The sequence below is a fragment of the Telopea speciosissima genome, chromosome 5 (assembly GCF_018873765.1).
Source record: "Telopea speciosissima isolate NSW1024214 ecotype Mountain lineage chromosome 5, Tspe_v1, whole genome shotgun sequence".
Taxonomy (NCBI): Eukaryota; Viridiplantae; Streptophyta; class Magnoliopsida; order Proteales; family Proteaceae; genus Telopea; species Telopea speciosissima.
In genome coordinates, this window is record NC_057920.1 from 55,828,829 (window position 1) to 55,856,353 (window position 27,525).

Consider the following 27,525-nt stretch of genomic DNA (forward strand, 5'->3'; position numbering starts at 1 on the left):
GCAAATAAGTTTTTCGCACAAAAAGAAAAGCCGATGATTCGCTTGACAGGTACAAGGCCCGTTTGATAGCAAAATGATATAATCAACAAGAAAGGATTGACTACAATGAAACATTTAGTCCTGTCATCAAACCAACCACAATTCGGTTGGTCCTTGCCATAGCTATTTCCAAGGGATGGCCAGTACGGCAACTAGATGTGCAAAATGCTTTTTTGCATGGTGATCTGAAAGAGGATGTATATATGAAGCAGCCGCTCGGTTTTATTGACCCCTCCTATCAAACCCATATCTGCAAATTGCACAAGTCCTTGTATGGCTTGAAACAAGCCCCGAGAGCATGGTTTGACAAGCTAAGTTCCTTTCTTTTGAAAAATGGATTCCGAGCTTCAAAAACAGACACATCTCTCTTCATCTCAATACAGACAATGGGAACCATATATATTTTGATTTATGTGGATGACATCATCCTCACTGGGACTAGTGATGCCTTACTTCAACAATTTCTGCACAAAGTCGGTATGGCTTTTGCAATCAAAGACTTGGGGAGACTCAATTACTTCTTGGAAATCAACGTCGAATGGATGATTGATGGGATCGTCTTGTGTCAAGAGCAATACATTTACAACCTTCTCCACCGTACAAAGATGTTAGACTGTAAGTCTGTTTCTACACCAGCAGCCACTTCAACCACTCTCAGTCAATATGGTGGGGAACCCATGACGGATCCTACACAATATAGAAGTGTAGTAGGAGCACTACAATATGACACTCTCACAAGACCAGATATTCAAAATGCTGTCAATAGGGTTTGTCAATATATGCATAACCCCAGCACAACACATTGGATGGCCGTCAAGCGGATTTTGAGATATCTCAAATCAACAATTTCCCATGGAATTAAAATTCACAGAAATGCAAAGATTGAACTATCAGCCTTTTCTGACGCTGATTGGGCAGGGAGTCCAGATGACAGAAAATCAACTGGTGGATATGCAATATTCCTTGGTAACAACATCATCTCTTGGAGCTCCAAGAAACAATCAACAGTTGTACGATCCAGTACAGAGGCTGAATACAAGGCTCTAGCAAATGCCACTGCAGAAGTAACATGGCTCTAATCTTTACTCAAAGAACTGCAAGTGTATTTACCACATGCCCCTACTCTATGGTGTGACAACATAGGGGTAACTTATTTAAGTGCCAACCTGGTCTTTCATGCAAGGACGAAGCATGTGGAAATTGATTTCCACTTTGTTCGAGACAAATTTGCTAAAGGAGATCTAACTGTCCGGTAGATATCCACCAAAGATCAGTTGGCTGATGTGTTTACCAAACCTCTATCCTCTCAACGGTTTGCGGCCATCATAAGCAATCTCAAAGTGGTCTCCAACCCCATGAGCTTGAGGGGGAGTGTTATGACACAGGAAGATTTCAAATCGGTCCATGGTCACCAAGACCATGGAACCATGGTACAAAGAGGAACCACGATTCAAAATAAGCTAGTGCTGACTCATGGCTTATCTTCTCCCAATGCTCAGCTTACACACAAAACACATGCCAATTTCCTAAATGGAAATAATTCAAAATATCAAGGGAAGAGGGCAGATATGTCTCCTATGTCTCCCCCTAATTATCAGCTCCATAATCAGAGATTTTATTCTCACCAAAATCAAGGATTTCATTCAAATCCTATCCCTAAAATAAATCCATCGGTTATGGAAAGAATGGATTTTAAATATTGTAAGGAGAAGTGAAGAAAGGTAAGTGAATACATTCTTCTCTCAAGTAGAGAATTCTTGGACGTAGGTGATTCACCACCGAACCAAGTAAATCCTTGTGTCCTTCTTCTTCTTGTCTCTCAACCTTTCTTCATGTCTTCTCCAAATCTTAACAGTTTCCATACAAAACACAAGTATTCTTCTTTAACATCTTTTGTTTTACCAATTCCCTTACAAAGTTTGTTTCGAGTCTGAGCAAAATTCTGTAACACTCGAAAGGGCACAACAAGTGGGTGCATGACTACTTGTGGACGCCAAAGGAATATTTTACTTGGATCGTATTTCAATAATACCCTAGTCTAAGGATCTTTTTAGCCAACATCCACGCATTTATGCGAGGGTCACGTTGATTATAGATTTTCTCCAATGGTGGAAAAGGAAGTCAAAGTTGCTTTCCCTTAAAAAGGTAGGAGAAAATATGCTCCATATACTATTAATCCTGTTTTGAAAGAGTGAGTGAGTTGGGGGTTAACTTCAATGACCCAGTAAGATCTGTTCTAGATCTTTTATATGTGAATCGTTTGGCCATCCCTTCAGTTCCTCCTCCACCTCAACGAATTGGAGAGGTTTGGTGGTGTAAGCCAGTCCATGGAAGGCTAAAATTAAATATTGATGGGTGTTCGCTTGGAATCCAAGGAGAACTGGTGCCGATGTGTATGACATGTATGTTGCGAAAATTGAGATTTTGGTCCAGGGAATTGGTTTTACCATGGAAATAGGTGTGAGGAACCTATGGATTGAGAGCCACTCATCAGCTGTGGTTTGCGTCATTTACAGGAAGTCGATCCCCTGGTTCGTTACTCAATCATGGATCTATCTTCAATATTTCCTGTCTTCTATCTCTTGGAAAGATTACTCATAGTTTTAGAGAAGCCAATCCAGTAGCGGATTTCCTTGTGAAAGATGTGGCTAAATAGGGTTTATTCTCTACTTCAATTGTTATCCCTATTCTTATTCAAGACGAACTGGAGAGGGATGTGCAAGGCAGGCCGCAGAATCTGTTCTCAAGATAATTAGTTTAAGTTGTTTAGTTAGTCTGGGTAGTTTCCTGCTGATGCCATGGCTGAAGGTGGGGCTTCCTAGTCTAAGTTGGTTTTTTGTAATCATTTGGGTATGCCTGAAAATTAACTGTATATTTCATTTGTAGTTTTATTCAATTCTTGCTGACCTTCAGCAAAAAAATTGTTTTGATGGATTCAAGCCATGACAGGGTATGGATGTCATTTAAGTATGCTGGCTGATGTCGTTGTTCAATCGAAAAGGGCTGCATCTTTGCTCTTGGATCCATCTTGACCATGGATGCAAAAATTGATGAATTAGTTAGTCTCTTTGCAGGTAATCGAAGGCGATTTCTTTGAATTCTTTAGCCAAAATGTCGACATATTTTTTATATGGCCTTAAGTTTAGCTTAACTGCCCCCAAGGAATATGGGATCCATTTGGTGCAATCAATACTAGACGAGTCCCACATCCCTTATGGTTCGCTACTCGTCCAATAGCAGCCGCCAGATCATTTCTGTGTCTTCTAGTTCTAAATTTAAAACATATTCATTAGAGAATACGTCCTCTAACGGTATGTTTCAGGGATGGGATGCACTGAAAGATGATACCGATCGGAGATTGCTCGACCTTTGATTGAATTCTGTATCACATACTTGATGTGGAATTCTGATAGCAACAAAAGTCATCGAGCGAGTCTAGTACTATCTTTTCGAACAGGTACTTGATTGGATCCATTCTAGAGATCAATAGTATAGGATGGCCTATCATGTAATGTCTCACAGATGTCTCGTTGCCCATATTTCTAACCATCCTATTTACTCCAGGATATACATTTAAAAGATTCTAACATCCTATTCTGCCCTAGTTCTTCAACAATGAATGAGAGAGAGAGATGTCAGAACACCTTTATTCCCACATATATATATATATATATATATATAGAGAGAGAGAGAGAGAGAGAGAGAGAGAGAGAGAGAGAGAGAGAGAGAGAGGCTAAAAATTACATCAAAATGATGAAGCTATAAAACTAAGATTCTAAACCACTTCCCATCCAATATGCCCCCATCAGTATTTCCTTGCCCAAGCATGTTTACCATTTATCCAAAACTTCATTTTTTCTTCCTTGTCCATACCTTCAAGGATAACTTCCATGGTTTCATATGATCTAAAAGCCACACGACCACACATAGCTTGTCCATTAGGAGATAATTTCTGCATATGGATCATCTCTACACATTCTCCATAAGTCCTGCACTCCACAAACCCAAAAAAAAGAAAAATGTTAGTTTTTTTATATCATAAAAATTAAACTGAGGCTCCCGCCACTGCGAGGTCTGGGGAGGGTGATAATGTACGTACCTTTACCCTTGTGTTCACAAAGAGACTGTTGGAGCAATCTTTACCATTGCACCAAGGCCCATCCTATTTTTATATATCATAGAAGAAACAAATTAAGGAAAACAGAAATTATAGAGAGATTACTAACATGTTAAAGAAGTCTCGAAGTTCATTTTCTGAAATAGGGTATCCCCTAGCGAAGGTTACAAATATGGTCCTTTCATCAGGATGACTACCATAAGGCCTAAACCCAGAGCTTGAGGTACCCATCATACCAAAACCAGTTTTTTGTCCATCTCTTACTCTAGACCGATGCTTTATTGCTTTCTGCACAATATCATCAAATACTTTGTGTCCAAAATCAGAGACAAACTTAGAAATTTTAGAAACTGCAGAAACCCTAATATGAGGACAGAATGAGAGAGAAATGTCTCTATTTATAAGCTTCTTAGTTGAAGGGAACTCATTAATCTTCGGAGACTCATCTTTGTCAATGCAATTTAGGCATAAAACAGCTTCAGTTGCCGCCGAATCGATGACGGTGTCCGGAGATGAGAGCATGCGGAGGATGATATTTGGATGGCCTAACTCTTCTAGAAATAACCAAAACCCAATGATCCTCATTGACTCTTCAATATCACGGCCAAGATTGATCACTAAAACAGTGAATATGTCTCTATCAATGCCATGGAACCATTTTAGTTCGTCCACAGTGACATCAAAAGTAGCCATTGGCAAGATGGGTTTTGAGGGATGGGAAGTAAGAATTGGGGGGGGAGTATCAATGGGTTGATCGACTGGTCTTTAATTTATATAGACGATGGGGTGTGTGATCCAAAAAATGGCTTTCAGATGGTGGCTTCTGGGCTAACTGCTGTGGTACCTTCTCAGAAGGGGTGCAATGGTTGTTTTGCTTTTGCCTCTTGAGGGCAGATTTATAACCGTTTGGTTATTTGAACCAAGAATTCTGATCATATAATTCAAACGCGTAGACAGTTTGGCCAATTTCCTCTCCTTGGTTGCGTGAGTTATGTCCGCTCTCCAACCTTGAGTTGTAGCATGTTTCTCCTTAATAAACTTCTTCATACCAAAAAAAATAAAATAAAATAAAAGAATTATATGTTTTCCAGTTACAGACCAATTATAGCCTTGTAGTATCATAAACTCTCACATCATTCGGACCAAACACTACATACTTGCCTTTTGTTGTCACTTGTGGAGTAGAAAACAAAATTTTCATCACAACGCACAGTCCTCTCTCTTGCGTTATCCAAAGGGTAGCCTGTTCGACAACTTGATGTGCCCAACGCGCTTTCCTCCATGACATTATGAATGACGAGGTGTACATGACTCAGCCACAAGGGTGGTTTGAGGACCCACTCCATCCTGACCATGTTTTCCGACTTCATAAGTCTCTATATGGCCTCAAACAAGCACCCCGTGCATGGTTCCATCGGCTATCCCAAATTCTTATTGCCTTTGGTTTTCGAGCTTCCAAAATCGACCCCTCGTTGTTTATTTTTGGTCAGGGTACTAATACTACATATATCTTGGTCTACGTTGATGATATTCTACTTACAGGGAACCAATCTTCACTTGTTGCCTCCCTCTTACAACACCTAGTTTATAAGTTCTCCATCAAAGACCTTGGTCCACTTAGTTTCTTTCTTGGAGTTGAGGTGGTTTACAAGCCCACAGGTGTCCTCCTTTCTCAATCCAGTTACATTGATGATCTCTTGAATAGGGCGGGCATGACTAATTGCAAACCCATTTAGACGCCAATTGCTACGACTATGAAGCCTCAGAGTCAGGGAGTGCACCATTCCCTGATCCTACTAGGTATCGTTCCATTGTTGGTGCTTTACAGTACATCACCCTGACGCAGCTTGATGTCATTTGGTACTGAGTTTCCCCCTCCATTTTTAGTAACAAAATGAACCAGAAGTTGAACCAAACTGAGAGTTAGCGGCATAGACAAAGATGGATTTGTGAATGAGAAATACAAGTTTCCTATATTCATAGGAATCAATGGGAGAATGGCAAATTGCTCAAGTGGGCTGTTGGGCGTAATTGTAAGAAACACTTTTTATTTCATCCCTATAGTTCTGCTTCATGTGCTAAAAATTCAGAAAAACTTGTCGGAAATTGCCAGTTGGGTTGGTCCGACCAAGAAAGGCATGGGAGGAAAGAATCCACTCCTTCAGCGAAGAAGAAAGTCCTGAATCAGTTAATCATGCTTGTCAGTTCATGCACGCTTCAACAGATGATCATTGTGTAAGAGTAAATCCAAACAGAATTGCATATAGACAGATCAAGAACACATCCAATATGTGACAGATTCGTTCTAGGGAGCGTACCTTCCTTCGGATCTATGGAGACGATGAAGAACGCAATGGAATAGCACTTTAGTCTTCTTCGAAGCAAGGATCTTCTCCTCTAATCTCCCCTTTAGCACTGGCTCAATGGTAGAACCCCTTCAGTCTCCATTTCGACAGAGTGGTGTTACAATGTGTTGATCGAAGTTAAAGGAGGGACCTAGCTTCCCTTTTATACAGATAACCATAGATCCTCCTATTACAGATCTAACGGTGATCTGTGAACCTACACTAGCCATTCCATATTGGAAACCCTAAGCTATTGCATATCTACCTTATTAGACCAACCCTTTAGAAATGGCAGTTGCCACAATTAATAGAACCCACAAAATAGGAAGGAATATAGAATAGGAATAAAATATTCTAACACATTGGTCCATGGTGAAGCGCAAATTGCGCTACCTCAAGCATACCAAGACTCATGGGCTCTTCATTTCAAAATCCCAATCACAGACCCTATAGGCCTTCTTTGATGCAAACTAGGCTGATGACTCTACTGATCGAAAGTCTATGGGCAGCTATGCCATTTACATGGGCCCTAATCTCATTTCTTAGGCGTCCAAGAAGCAGTACACAGTTGCCCGATCTTCAATTGATTCCGAGTATAAGGCGTTGTTCGATGCTTGTGCGGAGCTCACTTGGTTGTGCTCACTCTTTGGCTAACTTGGCATTCCAATAAGAGTAGCTCATGTACTTTGGTGGTGAGAACATTGGAGCCACTTTCCTATCCGCTAATCCAATATTCCATACGCGCACCAAACATGTGGAGATTGACTTCTACTTTGTTCGTGCTAAAGTGGCCAATAAAGAACTTCAGGTTCAATTTATCTCCACTAAGGACCAAGTCGCCACTCCTTACCAAGGGCCTAAGCATCGCCCAATTCAATTTTTTTAGGGACAAGTTGAAGATTAGAAGTCTCCAAGCCTCACCTTGAGGGAGTAAATCCAAAGATATTCTCTCTCCCATCCATGTGGATTCAGTATGATCTACCAAGGGCCAACAGTGCATAAATATTAGCTTTCTTATTTTGTTTCAATCTCTTATTGTACTTTTCTTATATGACTCTTTCCTACTTTGCTGTGATAGAATTTCCCTTTGTGTAGGATTCTCTCAGAGCCGATATAATTGAGTGGATTTCCCCACACCAATGGGGCCATGAGAGATTTTATTTATACCCAAGGTACACAGATGAGTGAGGAGCTGGAGGGTGCAACACAGAGGATTTGCCTGGGCCATTTTCACTGTTGCCCAGAGGGTCATCGGATGCATGGGACGTGGGAGATTGGATAGGGGTTGAGTCCGGATCACTACCTGAGAACAAGTTAAACACGTCCTTCATGTGGGTGTGTTAGGAAGCGTTTGGTTGCGTAAATCAATAGAATGGTGTTCTGTCGGACCATAATTCTAAATTAATAAAACCGTTTGGTTGCCTAATTCCAATGGATTACAAGAATTGCATGATTCTGATTTTTACACTAAATATGATCCATATCTGAGTTTACCTCTTTAGGTGAACTCAGATATGAATTACAAATTCTAGGGTTAGTATAAATACCATCATCCAAAAGTGAATGATAGCTTCTTGCCCCAAATCAAAAAACAAATCGTGAATCGCGACTTGTGTTCTCTCTCTCGAGACTCTCTCACGACCTAGGGAAACAAAGGTTGTTCATCCATGGCTTCAACCTGCGTTCTCTCTCTCTCAGACTCTCTCGCTTCCTCTCTGCTCTCTTTCACAAACTCAAGTGAATTGCAACCTGCATTCTTTTCTGTTTCACCATTTTTGCTTTCGTTGTAACTAACAAGGGTGCTGGAGAGGTTGTTTCTGAGAGAGGTTATAAGGAGTTTAAGTTGGGGGATTATTCTAATTGGTTGCAGAAGAGGGTTAATAATACCAAGAACTGGAACAATATTAAGAGTTGCTTGATTGATAGCAAGGTTTGCAAGAGTCTCGTTGATCAGAACGTGAACAAGAACGTACACCAGTTCTATAGCAATAACTTGTCTCTGATTCAGATATGAAATACTGACTTATCTCTATATTTCTCATTCTTGAGTTCTTAGGGTTTTTGCTTTCAGTAATGTTTCCTCTTTCTTGACTTTCTTCTCCTTATAATATATGCTAGATTTGCTCTTATTTTGAGTAATACTCTTTTGGGATTTTCTTTTTGAGTTCTTGATCTCTCTTTCATCAATCGTTTGTCTTTGAAACATGAAATAGGTTTTCAAAAGAAGGGTGTTCAGTCACTTGATTTTGGTTCTGCATTTTGATTCTCTCTTAATCTTCTTAGGATTTTCTCTTAAAATAAATGCGTAGTTGGTGATTCTGATATTCTGATCTGGATCTGTTCAGAATTTTAGATCTAGTAACCACCAGAAACCTCTGTTAAATAAGTGTACATTGGGTTTTTTGTTTGCTTTGGTGTCTTTTTAGCATCTCTTTTCTATTCGAATCACAGCCTTAATTAAATGATGGGACATTGAATTTTCTGAAACTTTTGGTAGAAATTTTTAAACGGGTTGTGTGTGTTTTTGCTAGATTTTGAACATGTGGGTATCATGGAATCTTCATCAATTTCAAAACTTTGGGGCTTTAGATTTGTTTACCTGCCTTATTATTGTAGTCTTCATCTAAATTTCACTGGAATTATGCTTCTAGTTCTCTCTCTTTGTGATTTAGTAACTTCAGGTGTGACATTTTGAAATTAATGTGTTATTTGGTTTTTCTTTTGGTCATGTGATCTGCAGTCTGGTTGCTGTAAGCCTCCAACTTCATGTAAGTTCACCTATGTGACTCTAATCGAATGGACCAACCCAAGCAACACAACCTCCTTCACTGATTCTGACTACACAGCTTGGAACAACAATGAAAATGATCTCTGCTACAACTGCCAGTCTTGTAAGGGTGGAGTGCTTCAAAATATAAAGAGTCAGTGGAAGAAGGTTGCCATTGTCAACATCATCTTCCTCATCTTCCTTGTCATTGTCTACACCATTGGTTGCTGTGCTTTCAGGAACAACAGGATGGATAATTCTTATCCCAGATATAAGGGTTACCCATAGAATCTTAATCTGATCTGGTTACATTGCTATAGAGGGAGAAGATGCAGATAGCATATTTTGCTGATTTGTTTTACTCTGGTTTTCATTTGATTCATAGTAGATTGATACATGGATATGTTTTTTTGTATAGCTATCTGTTGGTATTTCATCATATATTACCAGAGTTATACCTATCTGCCTGGTGTACACAACTGTTCTTATTGTTTCAGTCTGTGGTTGAGGGGATAACTGTTGGTTGCGGGTTTAAATTTTGGAAAGTCTCTTTTGTGATAGGGAGCGGGTTAAGGCTGCATACCTTAACCCGAATGGACCAATTCCGTTGTTGCTAGTTTTGTTTTTGTTTTTGTTTTGGGTTCTGCATATTGGTGTAAAATGATGTTGGATCTGTGGGTTGGCTTCAAATGTTTTTTTCGCTTTTGTTCAGTTGCTATATGTTTTTGTGACATGGTTATGTAGGTAGGTGAGTCTTTAGCTCAAGAGGAAGAGCACCTGGGTTTGTTCCCAGGAGATGATGGTTCGACTCCATCACGACTCTCATGTAGCAGTAGCTTCTTATTTAATTTCTTATCTTGAAGTGAACTGATTTACTCATTAGAATAGGGTGAGGCTTGGGGGAATCTAAACTTTTGTTTTACTTAAATGAAAGCTATTAAGTCATACTGAGTCATATCCTCTATGTTGTCTTACCTGAGCAAACACTCACCCCCACCCCTTGCTACCCCTACACCGAACACAACACTGACACTTTCACCCTCACCCCGTGTTGCCCTTACACCTGAGCACACACTCACCCCCACCCCTTGCTGCCCCTACACCTAAGCTCACACTCACACATAGCAATGGCATATTAATAATTTTAGGTTATATAGGGTTGGGTGGTAATTGGATTTAATTAATTATTTGAGAACATTAATATGGTAATCGTATTTTTTTTGCTTAATGTGTCTTATACTTTTAAATGTAAGGTTTAGTGACCGACAGACTTAGGGTAACCAAACAGTTATTCAGGTAGATTCAAGGTGAATCCAACTAACAGACTCAGGGTAACCAAACAGTTTTTCAGGAAGAATCACGTTACAGAATCATGATAACCAAACAGTTTATTTTCTAGAATTACGATTCAACAAATGGTAACTCAAGTGGATGACCATCCACAATCAGACCACATCCAAAAGATTTATGCAACCAAACGCTTCCTTAGGGATCCAGATCCTCTACTTCCAAAGCTCCTACTTCTGTCCTACTTCCAACATCTCACAGTGCGCCACCTGGCCTGACCAGCATCCAACAGATGATATTGAATAAATTCAAAATATTTTGAAAATCTAATGAGATTCTGTTTGAACCATATTCAACCCCAAACCAAACCCACCCGACCGGTTTGACACATCAACCCAAACCCATTTCACTCAAACTAAACCCAATCCTCTCATCTGCCTAGGGTTGGATTCAGATTGTTTAGGAGAAATCCCCAAAATTCCCAAATCCTCTCCATCACCGACATTCTTCTCTGCTTCCACCAGATTGCTGACGATACACTGTGAGCTCCCTTCTCCTCTTCTTCCGAAAACTCAGAGCAAAATCGGGGTTCTCAAAGGTAATTGATTTTGCTTTTTTTTAAAAAAAAAAAAAAAAAAAAAAAAAAGCAAAAAGCAAGCAAGAAGAAGAACGAAGTACTAAGAAGTGAAGAAACAAAAACCATGGCAAAGATTTCTGGTGTTGTGCGATGACCTAATCAGCCCAGGACTCAGACTCTCGAATCTCTCTTTGCAGCTTTTGATCCAAAGGCTTTTCTGCTTTCGAAGAATTCAACATCAACATCCTTCCAATGCTCCAATTCAGAAACCATGGCCGACACCACTGCTGCTCTGCAACAAAATGATCAACATATAAGTCACACTCTCGAATCTCTCTCTGCCGCTCTTGATCCCCAAGACTTTTCTCCTCTCTGAGAGTTCGACTTCAACTTCTCTGGCAGAGTGTAGCAATGGAGGAGGGAGGGGAAGAGGAGCAAGAGCGCTGATCAGATTCCATGGCCAGTGGTTTGGTTGCTGTTGCGCAAAGAAAACGGCTTGGTTTCCCTCTCTGCAACACTCCAACTAAGAATGGAAATAGTATTGGAGAACGAAAGATATTCTTGAAACTTTCTCGATTGCTTTATTTCTCTTTCTATCAAGTGAGTACCGGAATGACTTGATTGTGAATGAATTTGAGTTTTTTTTTTTTACATGGGGCACAAGGGCCCCTATTTATAGAATTTCCCCCCCCCCCCCCCCCCAATCTTGTTACAATAGAGCTGCCAAATGGCTTTTTCCCTCCTCCCGAGGTTGCGTCATTCTTGGTATATGATATTCGCATTGAGGGGATCTTCTCCTCTCTTCCAGGGGTTTGGAATCTTCTTTTTACACGTGGGTAGTGGTTAGCAGCCACCATCTATCAGGGTTCTCTAAAACTGATCTTGCTGATGTGTCTAAACTAGTATAACTGCCATGCACGTGGTCTCATTAGTCTTGAACGAAGACTGGTTTCTTGGAATCCAAACCATTCCACGTGTCATCCTCGGATTGGGTAGGTAAAATATGGTGTATCAGTTGCCACAAGAACAACTTCCAATGATTAAACGACGTTTGTTATTCACGCAGTACATATTATTGGTTCCTTCTGTTTTCTACTTTCATTTTTTTTTTTTCACTTCATGGTTTCTTCTTTGTATTGTTCAATTCCTATTGAAAAACTATGAGCATGAGGAAGCGAGGTTGCCCAAGCAAGTTGGGTCGTCTTAAGGTTATGTTTGGATGTCAAGAAAAGGAAAGAAAAAATTCAAAAAACATTCAAAAAAAAAGAATTTGAGGAGAGCACATTAAGCAATCATTGCATCGATCATCATGATTTTTGTCTATTTTTGACGCAAAGTGCTCGAGTTTTTCTGCTTAAAACTGAATTGAATGACCTCTTCAAATAAAAAGTTTTTTACTAAAAAGGAAATGAAACAAATTCCATTACACCATGTGATGCAATGGAATTTGTATGAGCAAGGCAAGTATCAGGTTGGTGGTAGGGATGTCAACGGATATTCGATAATCCGAATTTGATTTGCATCCGTATTCATTTAGGGGTATCTGTATCCGTTTACGGATATTCGAATAATATAGGAAAAAATTTATCTGATCCAAATCAATTGAGAACTCGGTTACGGATGGTTGAAAGTCCGAATTCAATCGCATCTGTATCCATTTAGGGATATCTGTATTCGGTCATGGATATCCTATAAAAATTATTCAGTTAATTTGGTACAGTGAAGCATTCTTTGGGTTTAATTGAGAGAGAGAGAGAGAGAGAGAGAGAGAGAGAGAGAGAGAATCTTTATTCCCATTTAAATCTAAGATACTAAACCACTTCTGATCCATTGATATAAACTCTTAGCCTCTCATTTACGATGGCTTATTGTTCATCCAGTAACTATGCCATCTATTGGAGACCTATTTCTTCATCGTCATTAGACATATTTTTTGGCCTGGGCATGTTTGCCATTTATCCATAACTTAAATTTTTCTTCATCGCCATTTCCTTTAAGCATTTTAAGGATAGCTTGCATGGTTTCATATGATCTAATAACCACCCTAGCAAACTTGGCTTCTGAATGAGGTACTACTGGCTGCATATAGATGCTCTCTACACATTCTCCGTAATTCCTGCACTCCACAAACCAAAACAGGGATCAGTAATGAGAGAGAGAGAGAGAGAGAGAGAGAGAGAGAGAGAGAGAGAGAGAGAGAGAGAGTGTGTGCTACAGGACTTAGTCTTATGAGCAAACATTAAGTCACCAAGGCAATCGATATGGTACTCAAGAGTGTAATTCCCCACACTTAGACGACAACGTCCTCATCGACCCACTTGAGGGAGAGAGACGGTTTCACTTTGACCTTTTTGTCAGGAAGCCCTTTTACCCCCCTCTAGGTCGCCCCTCCCAAATAGTCAATCGTAGAAGATGGCGTCAATGAAACCACCAATGTTACAAGACTCCAAAAGAGACCATCCCAAAAGCTAGCTTGATAGAAGTGAGAGCCCAAAGTCTTATAAACACACGTCAACAAGGCAACCGATGTAGGACTCAAGAATGTAAGAGAGAGAGAGAGAGAGAGAGAGAGAGAGAGAGAGAGAGAGAGAGATTACGAACATGTTGAAGAAGTCCTTAAGTTCACTTTCTGAAATAGGGTATCCCCTAGCGAAAGTTATAAATATGGTCCTCACATCAGGATGACTATCACTGGATTGATCCGAACCATCAGAACCCATTACTCTAGACTGATGCCTTACTGCTTTCTTCAGAATATCATCAAATATTTTGGGTGCAATGTCAGAGACAAACTGTAAAATTTTAGTAATTGCAGAGACCCTTTGGCCATGAATGAATAAGAGAGAAATGTCTCTGTTCATAAGCTTCTTCATGTAAGGGATCTCAGTACTAGACGGAGAGTACTCCTTATTGTCAATGGTATTCAAGCATAGGATAGCTTCATTTACCACCAACTCGATGAAGGGTTCGGTGCTTGAGAGCAATGAGAGGATAATATTAGGGTACCCCATCGCTTCTAGCCATAACCATAGGCCAACTACCCTTATAGATTCAGCAATGTCACGTCTAAGGTTGATCACTAAAATAGTGAATATCTTTCTATCAATGCCATGAAACCATGTGAGCTCATCCACGGTAACATCAGAAGAGGCCATTGGTAAGAAAATGAGATGGGTTTTGAGGCTGTAAGAATTGGGTGACAGTCGATGGGTTGAGTTCAGATGTTGCCACTTTGGGTCGACTAGTCTTTAATTTATAGAGATGATGGTGTGTGATTCTTCAAAAGATGGGCTTTCGGAAGGTGGTTTCTTGGGTTACTGCTGAGGCACTTTCTCGTAAGGGGTGCAATGGTTGTTTTGCCTCTTTTGGGATCCGATTAGTGATAAACGATCATAAATAATTCAAAATTGGGAAAAAGATCCCATGAGTGTATCTCTCTTCTCTCCATATGAAAAGACACCTCTGCCTCCTTGTTTTGAGGAGGAGAGAGAGAAACCGTTTGACAAAAAAAGAAGTAAATCTCTCTCTGACATGCAGGCATGCGCACGTGCTGTTGCTTAATTTTTAAATTAATATTTTAAAAACTTTAGAAGATTCAAAAACCTTTTATTTTCTTGTATCTTTTAATTTTCTTCTTGTTAATTTAGGAATTAATCCACACTCTCTAAAGAGAGCTTATTGTATATATTTATATAAAATGGTTGAAGATTACAAGAGATCTCTCTGGTGTAGGAAACACCAGAGTTGAATGGAAATACAATATTCACAATGTAGAATAGGAAAGACTATACTGTCAACAGTGACAACTCTAGAATAGGAAAGCTCAGCATTGGTAACTCAATGATAGGAAGATGCATACTATGGATGGTGCTGAGAATGAAAAGCGTGATCGTTGAGATCGCACAAGATTACGCATGCTAGGCTGGCCGATATCTTTAGTTGATACAACCCCTCAAGTGGAAGATTTGGAGTTGTGAATCTTCAACTTGTGTCTAATGAAATTGAACCTGGTGGAGAAGAGTCCTTTGGTAAAAATGTTAACAAACTTATCGTTAGTGGAAATGAATTAGATCGTGATCTCTCTCACACACGCACACATTCACACATGTACTGTTGGTTTTTAAATTAATATTTTAAAAACTTTAGAAGATTGAAAAACCTTTTAGTTTCTTCTATCTTTTCATTTTCTTGTTGTTAACTTAGGAATCAATCTACACTCTCCAAAGAGAGCTTATTGTATTTATATAGAATGGTTGAAAATAACAAGAGATCTCTCTGATTTAGGAAACACCATAGTTGAAAGGGAAAAAAAATATTCACAATGTAGAATAGGAAAAACTATATTGTCAACATTGATAACTCTAGAATAGGAAACACTACAAGGGATCTCTATTTATATAGAATGGTTGAATATTACAAGGGATCTCTCTGGTTTAGGAAACACCAGAGTTGATAGGGAATAAAATATTCACAATGTAGAATAGGAAAGACTATATTGTCAACATTGATAACTCTAGAATAGGAAAGCTCAGCATTGATAACTACAATATGACCCTCCCTAGACCCCGCAGTGGCAGGAGCCTTGTGCACTGGGTATGCCCTTTTTTAGAAGCTGCACAATATGGAAGGTGCTAAGAAAGTGTGATCGTTGAGATCGTGCAAGATTGCGCATGGTAGACTGGCTGATATCTTCTGTTGATACAGCCCCTCAAGGGGAAGATTTAGGGAAGATTACATATCCCCTTGTATATTTCCTGTAAGATGATATCCGTGGATTTTTGAATAAAAAGGTCATGACTTTGAGTACCCTTAAGATATCTAAGAATCTTCTTCACTAAGGACCAATGCTCATCAGTTGGGGTGTGCATGAACTGAAACGCTCTTGACAGAGTTACATCAAGTGGGTTAGGGTGACGTAGTGGATGGCCCCAATGATGGACCAGTAGTGGGTTGGGTCGGCCAGTGGTGCACCCCTGCAGCCAATAGTTTGGTAGTGGTGGCCGACCATGAGGGTGAGAACTGGTTTACAATCAGACATGCCGACCATATGGAGGAGGTCCGAAATATACCTTTATTGAGAAAGAATGACCCTCGTGGGTAAACGAACTACTTCAACTCCAAGAAAGAAACTTAAAGGACCAAAGTCCTTGATAGCAAATGCAAAGGACAATTGTTGTAGTAGAGAATTAATGTGTCCAGTATCCCTGCTAGTTACTAGAATGCCATCCACATATACAAGGACATAGGTGGTAACCGTATTGTTTGTGAATAGAAAAAGGGAGGGTTCCATCTGAGAAGCCCTGAAACCGCTTTCCAGTAGGAATTGAGACAATATGGGGAATCATGCCCTTGTTGCGTGCTTTAAATGATATAGTAATTTCTGCAATTTGTAGACATAACCCAGTTTGCTTTTGTCCTCATAGCCAGATGACTGGTTCATGTAGACCTCTTCATTGAGAATACCGTGGAGAAAAGCACTATTCAGGTCTAGATAGTAGACAAACCACGCCTCTAAGATGGCAAATGACAGTATAGTCCGAATGGTGGTTGGTTTCACCACTGGGCTGAAGGTCTCATTGTTGTCTAGCCTATATTGTTGATGGAACCTCTTAGCAACTAGCCTTGCCTTATAACATTCCAAACTAACGTCAGCCCTTGCATCTGATTATGTAGATCCACTTATAATCCACCAAGTTCATATGGGGGTTGGGTGGAACTAGTGTCCATGTACCATTGCGTAGTAGGGCATTAAATTCATTGGCCATGGTAGATCACCACTCTGGTACCTTGTTTGCCTGCAAAAAAATAGGTAGGTTCAATAAAGGGGGGTTGGGGATGTGAGTGGAGCACTTAGGAGGATGTGGCATTCCATAGGTCAATGATGGACCTAGTTTTTAGGGGTGGAGGGATCTGGTTGTTAGTGGTGAGAGTCTGGTGGGGGTGGTGTGAGTCCAGTGGGGAGGGGACTTTGGGTTGGCAGTATAGGGGTAGGGAAAGGAGTAGGGGAGGGGGACTATGAGGGGACAACAAAGGTGGTCGGGGAGGCCAATTATATGGATTTGGGTGCTAGTGTGATGGCGCCACACATGTGGGAGCTGCAGCAGAGGGGAGGGGTGGTGATGGCGATCGTGGTGGTGGTGGTCCTAGGATGGAGGTAGCTTTGAAGGGGAAGTTTGTTTCATCGAACCAGAAATGGCGCACACTATATAGATGGTTGGTTTTTAAGTCCAGGTAACGTAGTCCATATGAGAAGGGTTGTACCCGAAGAACACACAATGGGTGGAACAAAAGTCCATCTTGTGGGTATTGTAAGGGCATAAAAAGGGTAGTAAGGTGATGCCAGTTTTGAGGATATCTCAATGACATTGTTCAACTATCCCCTGTTGCTCATGTGTGTGGGGACTAGGGAGGCAATGTTGAATGCCCAGAGAGGCAAAAATTTGGGTAAAGTGTCGTAGTCACCCCATTTTATTTGAATTGATTTGATTTTGTAGAAAATTGGCTTTCAACTAAAGCTTGAAACCGCTTTTTTTTTTAGCCCGAATTTTATCTGGGACCTAGGCTGTTGCTCATGTGTGTGGGGACTAGGGAGGCAATGTTGAATGCCAAGAGGGGCAAAAATTTGGGTAAAGTGTGGTAGTCACCCTAGTTTATTTGAATTGATTTGATTTTCTAGAAAATTGGCTTTCAACTAAAGCTTGAAACCGCTTTTTTTTTAGCCCGAATATTATCTTAGACCCAGGCTGGCCCCAGCAAATTTATTAATAATCAAAACGATACAGAAATACACCAAGGGGCATGACCTACCTTACCGCAACCCAAAGACCCGTACACTCTCACACACCAAAGAAGAAAAAACCCACCAAAAAAATAAACATTACATTCTGAAAATTGGTAATCCAACTTTATCCTCCTTAACAATCTGGTGTAGGCCCTGCAGAATACTTTGATCATCGTAGAAAGAAGAGTTAACCAAAGAATCACAAGCTAGGTTTGCCAAAAAATCCGCCACACGATTGCTTTCTCGATAATAGAAATGAATGCACACTCCTAAAGAGATGACCAGAGAGGGCACCTCATGAAACAAAAACCAGTAGCTCCAAAGATTACACATTTTTTATGTAACAAAAATACACAATCGTAGAAGAGTCCGAGTTGATGAAAAAATCATATAATCACAAACTAGCACATAGGCGTAGGCCATCCAAGAGTGCTCTCATCTCAGCTACCGAATTAGAACAAACACCATCAAACACTTTTGATTTGTGAACTAGGGGATAAAGCAAAATAATTGGTGTAGTCATGAACAAAAATAAAAAATAGTGGTGGCCTTCAAAAGAAACAGCGGGAGATGGTCCCTAAACATCACTAAAACCTTAAATCTAATGGATGAAAACTACGAAAAGAGGATAACTTTAAAGTAAGTGTATGAGCCTTCCCTAGTTGGTCGGTTGTACATAAGCCACTAGAATGAGAAGAGTTACATATCAACATATTAGAAGTTAAAACCAAACGAAGAACTTGATGATGGGGTGGCCAAAACCGTGGTACCACCCATCAACAAAAGTGCGTTCAGCAATGACTAGCAGGGTGTAGAGGCCATCCTTGCTTGGGCCGCTCAGGAGGGTACTCTTGGACAGAAAATGATTAGCATGGAATTCAAAGAACACATTATTATCATTAGCAAATTGTTGAATAGAAAATAAAGGCTTTGTGAGAGAAGGGACATGAAGAGTAGTAGATAACAAAATAGCATTGGGTGGGGAAGAGAGAGAAGAATGATCAACACGGGTAATAGGGAGACCCTTACCGTTCCCATCTTGCAACTGATTCTGACTGTTGTAAGAATCAAATGAAGTCAATTAATGGCTGAAGATCTGGTGTAACATAGTGAGAAGCAGTAGTGCCTGGGTACCATATCTAGGGTTGGTGAGGTAAGGGTAAGGAGGAGGGGGGGAGCCAGTTGCTAAGCGGGTGGGGGTATGGGTGGGACAGGTAGGTGGATGGTTGGTTTTTCTCTAAAAACTAGGAAGGTTCTGCCAAAAAGAGTTTGGGATTGGATTTTTTGGTCTTTTCCAGTCACTGATTGGTTTGAGAACCTGAAAGAAGACCAGAATTTTGGAATACACAAATCTACAGATCCAGTGCTTGAATTGATTTTGTTTGTGTTTTGGTTTAGGGATTCCAATGTTCAGACAAAGATGTTGTTGAGAATGTGGCTTGATTGACTCCAAGGTGACTCAAGTCTCGATTGAGCAGTCATTTTTCATAGTCACGGGTCTTGATTTAGCACCGTTCACGTTTACAAAAGGGTATTGTGGTTGTGGGGAAGTCGGGTTTTGCGGGGTGGTGTTGCGATAGAAGCAGGTATTGGCAAGGTGGTTGGTCTGATGACGGATGGTACATTAAAGACAGACTTGATTAGAGAAGCGACTACCATGACCACGTCCCCCATTCCCGTGACCACCATGCCCACACCCCCGACAGTTAGAAGAGGCTTGTGAACCAGTGGAGGAAGAGGGTGGTGTTGCCTGTGCAACATTCATAGTAGGTGGTGGCATAATGGATGAATACTGGAGTGTGAGCTTATGCAGAGAAGTTTTGATTAAAAATTCATTGCTTAAAAGAAGACTGTGCAACTCGTTGAAACATATAGTATCCACACGTGCAAGCAAGGTACTAGAAACCGCTTCCTCTAAAAGGCCGACCTTTTAAAGGAAGCGGTTTCTATATGGTATCAAAGCAGGCCAGGGTCACAGTATCGAGTCCCCCTGGGAGCGGGCAGGTGTTAAAAAATTATTTATCCATCCGTGTCACCCTTTGGATAGTCCGTCGTGTTAGAGCTCCTATTTGATAAACATATTATTTCCTCCCTTTCCTACAAGGTCTGCCTTTTAGAAGAAGCGGTTTCTACATGGTATCAAAGCAGGCAGGGGTCACGGTATCGAGTCCCCCTGGGAACGAGCAGGTGTTAAAAAATTATTTATCCACCCGTGTCCCCCTTTGGATAGTCCGCCGTGTTAGAGCTCTTGTATGATATACATATTGTTTCCTCCCTTTCCTAAAGGTCGGCCTTTTAGAGGAAGCGGTTTCAACACGGTATCAGAGCAGGCAGGGGTCACAGTATCGAGTCCCCCTGGGTGCGGGCAGGTGTTGAATTATTTATCCACCCGTGTCCTCCTTTGGATAGTCCACCATGTTAGAGCTCCTGTTTAATAAACATATTATTTCCTCCCTTTCCTACAAGGTCGGCCTTTTAGAGGAAGCGGTTCCAACAGAATAAGACTCTTGAAATCAAAGTGAAGTACTCTGAAGACATGAATATTGAAATCGATCGTCGCTATTGGTTTACTTGTTGCGAAGAGTTCATCAAAACTGATTTTTACACGTTGGAGAAATTGAGTAATTAACTCATCCACCTTGTGAGTCAAGTCTTAGAGAGCCATATGAAGTGACAATAGGTAGATATTGGAGGTAGAGCCCTAAGCGAGTTGTAGAGACTTCCATAATTCTTTGTTTGTGGGCTTACCAATGGCAAGAGGCAAAGCATCATCTAAAGGGATGCAATTAATAGATAAAGAATAGAAGAATATCGTTGTATCCAGGTCTGAGCGACGGAAGAATCAGTAGGGCAATGAAGGGTGCCATCAAGATATCCAAAAAGGTTCTAACCACGCAGATAAGGAGCAATCTGTGTGCGCCAGATATGGTTCATAATCTTGGATTGGATCAGCTGGATCGGATTGGTATCGATTGAGGCCGATCCCGAGATTAGACCGATACGGCAAGGTTTGACTGGATTGTTCCCTGGATCGGCTGTTCTGATCCAATCCTTGACCGATTCGACATATTTGTGGATTTTTTCAAAGTTTTTAAGTTTTTTTATTTTTTATTTTTATGTTATCTTGACCGATACTAATCGATATCAACCGATATTGACCGTTCTGATCCGGATAATTTCGGTCGATCCAATCCCGAGATCACAACATCCACCAAATCTGGCCTATAAAAAAGAGCTATTATTTCTTGCAGACTTGCAATGATTTCTGAATCTAATTAAGATTATGTTTGGTATACATTTTAGGAATAAATTCTAAGCCTAAAATTTTTATTTTTATTTTTTTGCTAAGAATCAGCAAGTAAACTATATCATAATATCAACAAACAAAAGAACGGGAGAATACACCATTAAGCTATTTTTCTAGCTTCGGCATGGCCATCAGCAGAAAAGCAACCCAAACAAAAAGAAAAAAAACCACCCAAATAGGTAAAGAAAACCTATATCTGGTTCTCAACTGTGCATCCCAAGACATATCACCAACTACGAAAGAGGGCGGGGCATCCTAAGTTGTTGAAGACATTGTTGATGCCGCATGTTTTACGAGTTTGTCAACGACATTATTAGCCTCACAAAAGTAGTGGGATGTATACCAAGAAGAGTTGTTCAAAAACCACTTACAATATCACCATTGCTGTTGAAAAACCCACAGGATGTTTTGATTCGGAATGCACATCACCACTGACTGAGAATCACATTCAATCCATAGCTTCCTCACATTGATGGTCATTGCATATTGAATACCAGTGAAGAAAGCCGCAAATTCGACCATAAAACTTGTTGTAACCCCTTCCAAATTTGCAAAGCATCTAAAAGGAATCTCATTGTAATCTTTAAATATTCCACCTGCCTCTGATCGTCCTGAGTTTCTAAGAGAGCAATCATCTATATTTAACTCATTAATCCTCGAGCCAGAAGTTGCCAAGTCACTTCAAAAATTCTTGTTGGCCTAGAAGGAACAATCCTCACCTGCAATTGCCTGGAGAACAGTAACTCAGAGATAGACTTCACAATAATATAAATTAAACTTAAAAAATCCTTCAAATCTACCTTGATCACCATCATATGCGAACATTGCAAGTTGTCATATCTCTTCCTATTCCTTTCATGCTAGAGATGAAAAGGAATAAGAATGACCAAAGAGTGCCAAACTTGCTACAGCTTAACAACCAAAGATTTCCTTTTCCACCAAGAGAATAGCTCCTCTATGGATGGAAAACCACCCTATTGCACATCAAACCGAATCATAATATCCTTCCACACTTTGACGTTGTACTCACACTCCAAGAACAAGTGTAAGAAAGATTCTTAACTCTTATAGCATAGCTCACATCTTGAAACCATCGAGATTGTACGGTTACTAACCTAGTCATTTGTCGGTAGACTCCCATTCGCCAATCACCAGCCGAAAATGGAGAATTGAGGGAGCAAATCTTTCATCCACACAGTACCTGCCCAGCTTTGGATTGGATTCCTTTTTCGAATACTTTCCCAAACCGACTTAACGAAAAATTTCTCTTACTCTGATAGAGACCAAATATGTTTATCTTGTACTGCAACTGAGGGACGATGCGTAGCTCTGATATTTTATTGCTAAAGATCAGCAAAATTGTATTAAAATGAAACAATAGTGGTATAAAGAATGGCTGAGAGGGTCCTTAAAGAGAAACCAACGATCCCAAGGATCCTGGCAATCTTACAAAGAAAAACATTACTTAAATCTGTAGTTTGGTCGCCCAAGAGCTTCCCAGTTAACAGCATTAGCAATGAGGCTTGGCGCAGTATTCCAAATAATTCTTGTCTTCCTCTTGGCTGCCAAGTTTGCAAGAGCATCGACTGTCGAGTTTGCTTCTCTGAAGCAATGTGAAACCCGCCATTGAATGGAATCCAAGAACGACTTAGCGGACCACCATTCCTGCATGAGATACCACGGGAATTTGCCAGAGAGAATGGTCGCAACTGCTGCTTGTGAGTCACTCTCTATCCATAGCTTCTCCGGTTTCATAGTGCTGGCATGCCTAATGCCAGTGAGGAAAGCTCCCATCTCAGCCATATAATTTGAGCCTATCCCAAGGAAAGCCGCGAAGCAGCTCTTCATAGTTCTATAATGGTCTCTAAAAACACCTCCTGCACCCATAGATCCTGGGTTTCCTAAAGAGGACCCATCAATGTTCAATTTCCACCAGCCAAGAGGGGGGTGTCTCCATCTTACTTCTGTAATGATCTTAGGAGGGGTCCTAGAGATCACAACATTAAGAGCTCGTGCCAAGGAAAGGTCTTGGACTGAACGAATAATGGCTCCTTTACCTCTAGTGCAATCAGCCATCTCAGCAAAGCAAGCTCTTGCAACTTGAGAGGGAGTTCTCTGCAGGTTATCATAGCGCCGCCTATTATGTTCCCACCAGATATGCTTGCAGCTGATAATGAGCAAGACACGCCAGGCTTGCAGCAAAGGTACCACCTTGGTCTTTCTACGCCACCACGAGAAAAGCCTTTCAATAGAGGGGAACCCGCCCCAAGTTTGATTAAACCCATACAGGATCTCTCTCTAAACCTGAGTTGAAAATCCACACTCCAAGAAAAACGTGATGGCTTGAATCACAAGCTGCAAGGTAGAGATCACATCGAGACACTACAGGAACTGCTTTGCGTCGCACATTGTGATCAGTTGGAAGGGCATCGAGCACTAAACGCCAACCAAAAACAGAGGTTCTAGGGAGGAGGTCTCGATCCCAAACCGTTGAAGTCCAACCCGGCGCTGCCGCCTTTACTCTTATGGCTTCCCATGCAAACTTGACGGAGAAGTTGCCAGAGCTTGTGTGGGCCCAAAAACGCTATCTTCTATGCTGGTGCAAGAAATACCACTAGCAGCAATCTTATTAAAAATCTCTTGAAGGTGGGGGTGATGGACTGCCGAAAATGACCATCTTCTGGTGTAGCTCTGATATGATCACAAAAAACTACTAATTGAGGAGACTTAGGCTGCGTTTGGTAACGGTCTGAACAAAGAACGCCCGTTCTTGACTAAGAACGTTCTTTTGCGTTCTTCGTCTGGAACGGCGTTCTGAGACCAAAAATAACCATTTGGTAACGTTCTCAAGAACGCTGTTTAACGGAAATGGTGTTTGGTAAAATCTGTTCGAACAGTTTTGATGTTAATTACAATAATGCCATCCTTACCTCAAAATACATGTTTCTCTACAAACATAAATTAAAATTTTCTCATAAGTTCCTTATTTAACATAGATTAAAATATCTAATAAATTCCTACACTTAACATAATTTAAAATATGTCTATAATTAAAATATGTCAACTTATAGTTAATTAAAGTCATTAAATTACAAATTTGACAATCTCTCTCATGATTTAATTTTCTTCTTTCTTCAAGTCTAACTTGGTAAGACCTTTAAGGATGTCTTTGAACATCTTGGCATGATTCTCCGAGGATGTAATTGCACTCTTGCAATAACCTTTCAGAAATTTTGAAGAAGACGGAGCGGATACATTGTTGAGCCGAGGGACAAACCATCGATACATTAGTCTGTTGGCTAGAAGATGAGGTCATGCCTTCTTCTATCCATTGAAAAAATTCACATCCGCAATTATCACTCTATAAAATCCAACATAAGTTACATAAACAAGCCATAGTTTGGTCAAACATATACAAAAGAAACTCATTCAAATCACATTCTTGCATTGTCTCTTTGATTGAATATCTAGTTTGGTCAAACAAATACAAAAGAAACTCATGTAAGTTGCGCCATCCTACAACTTATGGCCAATTCATTTGCAATGTTTATCCGCAATCCATTCATGATTCTTGCACTCTCTCTCTGATTGAGAGTAGACATAGATGTATCATAAGGCAAGTGTACAGGATTCAGTGGATCTATGACTACTTTGTCATCAGCACTTAAACCAGCAAATATTTTTTCTGCCTCTTGTTTGTCACGAATAAAATTATGCAACCCACAACAGGCCATCACAATGTAAGTCTGATCTCTGATTGAGTAACTAGTCATATGTTTTAATATTCTAAACCTATTTTTCAGAACCCCAAATGTACGCTCAATTACATTCCGAAGTGAGGAATGTCTGTAGTTGAACAGCTCTTTAGCAGTCTTTGGGTTTCTCCCAGCTCCCTTGTAGTCTGGAATATGGTACCTCTCACCTCGAAATGGAGTCAAGTAACCAACTTGACTTGCATACCCAGAGTCTACAACATGATATTTTCCTACACATACAAACCATTGTAAGGAAAAACTCAACTTTACCAATAAAGTACTTCATATATCAGTAGAATTAAATGGGTTTTACCTTCAAGTGGATGTGGGAACTGTAATGTTGGATCTCTCCTTGCACGTTCAAATATACGACAATCATTAGCGCTGCCCTCCCAACCCGCATAAACATACGTGAATCGCATATCAAAAGAACATATACACATCACGTTTTGTGTGGTAATGCCCTTTCGGTTTCTGTAGCGAGTAGCATCTTGTTGAGGCACTATGGCACTAATATGACTACCATCTATTGCTCCAATACAATCCCAAAAACAGATTTCATAAAATAAACTTGTCATACTAAAATAAGAAAAATTTAAATAATTGAATTTTCATACTTGTATTGATTGTATATTACCTTAAAGAAAGGATAGTATTTTGGTTTTGATTGCATGTCTAACTGAATTTTCTGGATGTCTGGTGGTGTGATCATTTCTTTTGCCAATTTTCCCATAGTCATTAAAACACGCTTGAATGTACGGCTAATGGTCTCTCCAGAATGTTGAAACTCCTCTTGAATATCCCGATTAGAGAAACCCCTTCCTACTATCATCATAAACATGGCTATTTGTTCATCCACCCTTAAATATCGACTGTCTTTTAACCACTTTCTAGATATCATCAGTGTACATAGATTTTGGAAGACATGTCTTTCCATGCTAAACTTCTGAAAGCAACGGTCCGCATGACCACTCAAAACTTCATGGACCATAATTGATCCTGGATGTCTACCATCCCTACAAGGTTCTCTTGTATATAGAGATTGTGCGGCAACTAAAGTTGCAGCTACCATTATCAAGTCATCCTCATCACTTGAAGAGTCATTCTCGAACTGGTATATTGTTGTCATGATGCTAAATATACACAACAAGTAATAAACTTTTAACATAATACAGTAAGTAAATTGTTTCAAACATAACTAAAAAAAATACAAGATTGTATCATCATACCATCCAAATTAAACATAACACAACCTAAATTGTTTCAGACCACCACACAGAATTTAAAAAAATACAAGATTGTATCATCATACCATCCAAATTAAACATAACATAAGTAAATTGCTTCAAACAACCACACAGATTTAAATAACATCACCCTATAACTCCTCCTACAGCCACATCCTCCTGTCAGGCCTACAACCAATAAATGACTCCCTCCACGGTCCTGACTCCCTAATTTGTTTTAAGGCTTTCAAATACATGTCCTTACTTATATCAGGTATCTCATCAAGGACACGTGTACATGCCAAAACACTAGTATCGATAGGAGTCACTGACGTGCCATGGCCAGAAACTTCAGAAGTAGCCTCAGCACTTGCAGTTGCCTTCTCTATCTTTATCTGACATAACTTCCCAACATATCCCAAAGCAGTTGTCACACTACCGCTCATACTTCGCTTCCGTTTAGCTTTTGGAGTTCTATCTTGTTTATGGACTGTAGTCTCTTCCTCAACCTCATTGACTTCAAAGTCATCTAGACCCATTGAAGTGGTGTGGGTTGGTGTAGGTATTTCATCATCAACATCTAGATCATCAATCTCAGTTGTCACCCAGTCTTGCATGTTATCCAAATGACCATCTCCACGGGCATAAGAATCTCCAAATATAATTTGGAGTTCAGACCAATGTGCCAAGCCTTGATGCCTAAATTTTTTCCATCCTGAATTTGCCTATATACAATATCAAATAAATTATTAGATATTTACTACATAATCAACATAAGACTAAATATAATAGTTTAGATCAAACCAAAGAAGATATTAGTATAGTATTTACCGCTATAGCTTTATCCCAAACACTGTCATCGTCAACAGTAACTGTCTGGGTGATTGAGTTTCATCCAAATCCCGTAGTTTGAAGTAATGACTTGAAACTTCCATAATCTATCCTCATCTTGTTGAACTTGTTCTTTATCTGTTCCCTATCGAACACCCTACCAAGAGTGGTTTCCAACCGGGTCTGAATATCATCCCACCCATTCTTGCTGAAGGTTGCCCCACTCTTGTTGCCAGCCCTTACATTATCTACCATCAACCGAACTAGTAAGGCAACCTCAGTAGTGGACCAAGATACAGGACCAACTTTTGATTTTCCTTTTGACCTTGATGAAGTAGCCATAATATCTGAATAATAACACATACATTATGTAACAAACAATATGAAATAAAAATATCTATTACCCAAAAAAATAAATAGTCATATTCATTACCAAAGAATTGAAGAATGTTGATTAAAAAAAAAAAAGAGAGAAATAGGAGGCTTGATCACA

At 40.1% G+C, this 27,525-nt stretch overlaps 4 protein-coding genes across 4 annotated transcripts; 2 read left to right on the top strand and 2 right to left on the bottom strand.

The window, feature by feature from the left end:
* Positions 1 to 425: 425 nt before the first annotated feature.
* LOC122663102 (uncharacterized mitochondrial protein AtMg00810-like) lies at positions 426 to 1,118 on the top strand. The gene has a single exon (XM_043858807.1). The coding sequence runs from the start codon at positions 426 to 428 to the stop codon at positions 1,116 to 1,118; it is 693 nt and encodes a 230-aa protein (XP_043714742.1).
* Positions 1,119 to 3,844: 2,726 nt separating this feature from the next.
* LOC122663103 lies at positions 3,845 to 4,849 on the bottom strand. Its single transcript, XM_043858808.1, has 2 exons — positions 4,266 to 4,849; positions 3,845 to 4,028 (listed from the first exon to the last, which is right to left on the bottom strand). The coding sequence occupies exons 1-2, from the start codon at positions 4,847 to 4,849 to the stop codon at positions 3,845 to 3,847; spliced, it is 768 nt and encodes a 255-aa protein (XP_043714743.1).
* Positions 4,850 to 4,969: 120 nt separating this feature from the next.
* Positions 4,970 to 9,556, top strand: LOC122663104 (tetraspanin-8-like). The gene is made up of 4 exons (XM_043858809.1): positions 4,970 to 5,013; positions 6,247 to 6,391; positions 8,300 to 8,470; positions 9,242 to 9,556. Exons 1-4 carry the CDS (start codon positions 4,970 to 4,972, stop codon positions 9,554 to 9,556), a joined length of 675 nt encoding a protein of 224 aa, XP_043714744.1.
* Positions 9,557 to 11,303: 1,747 nt separating this feature from the next.
* On the bottom strand, positions 11,304 to 14,287 carry LOC122663105. The gene is made up of 3 exons (XM_043858810.1): positions 13,734 to 14,287; positions 13,186 to 13,248; positions 11,304 to 11,424 (listed from the first exon to the last, which is right to left on the bottom strand). Exons 1-3 carry the CDS (start codon positions 14,285 to 14,287, stop codon positions 11,304 to 11,306), a joined length of 738 nt encoding a protein of 245 aa, XP_043714745.1.
* Positions 14,288 to 27,525: the final 13,238 nt, after the last annotated feature.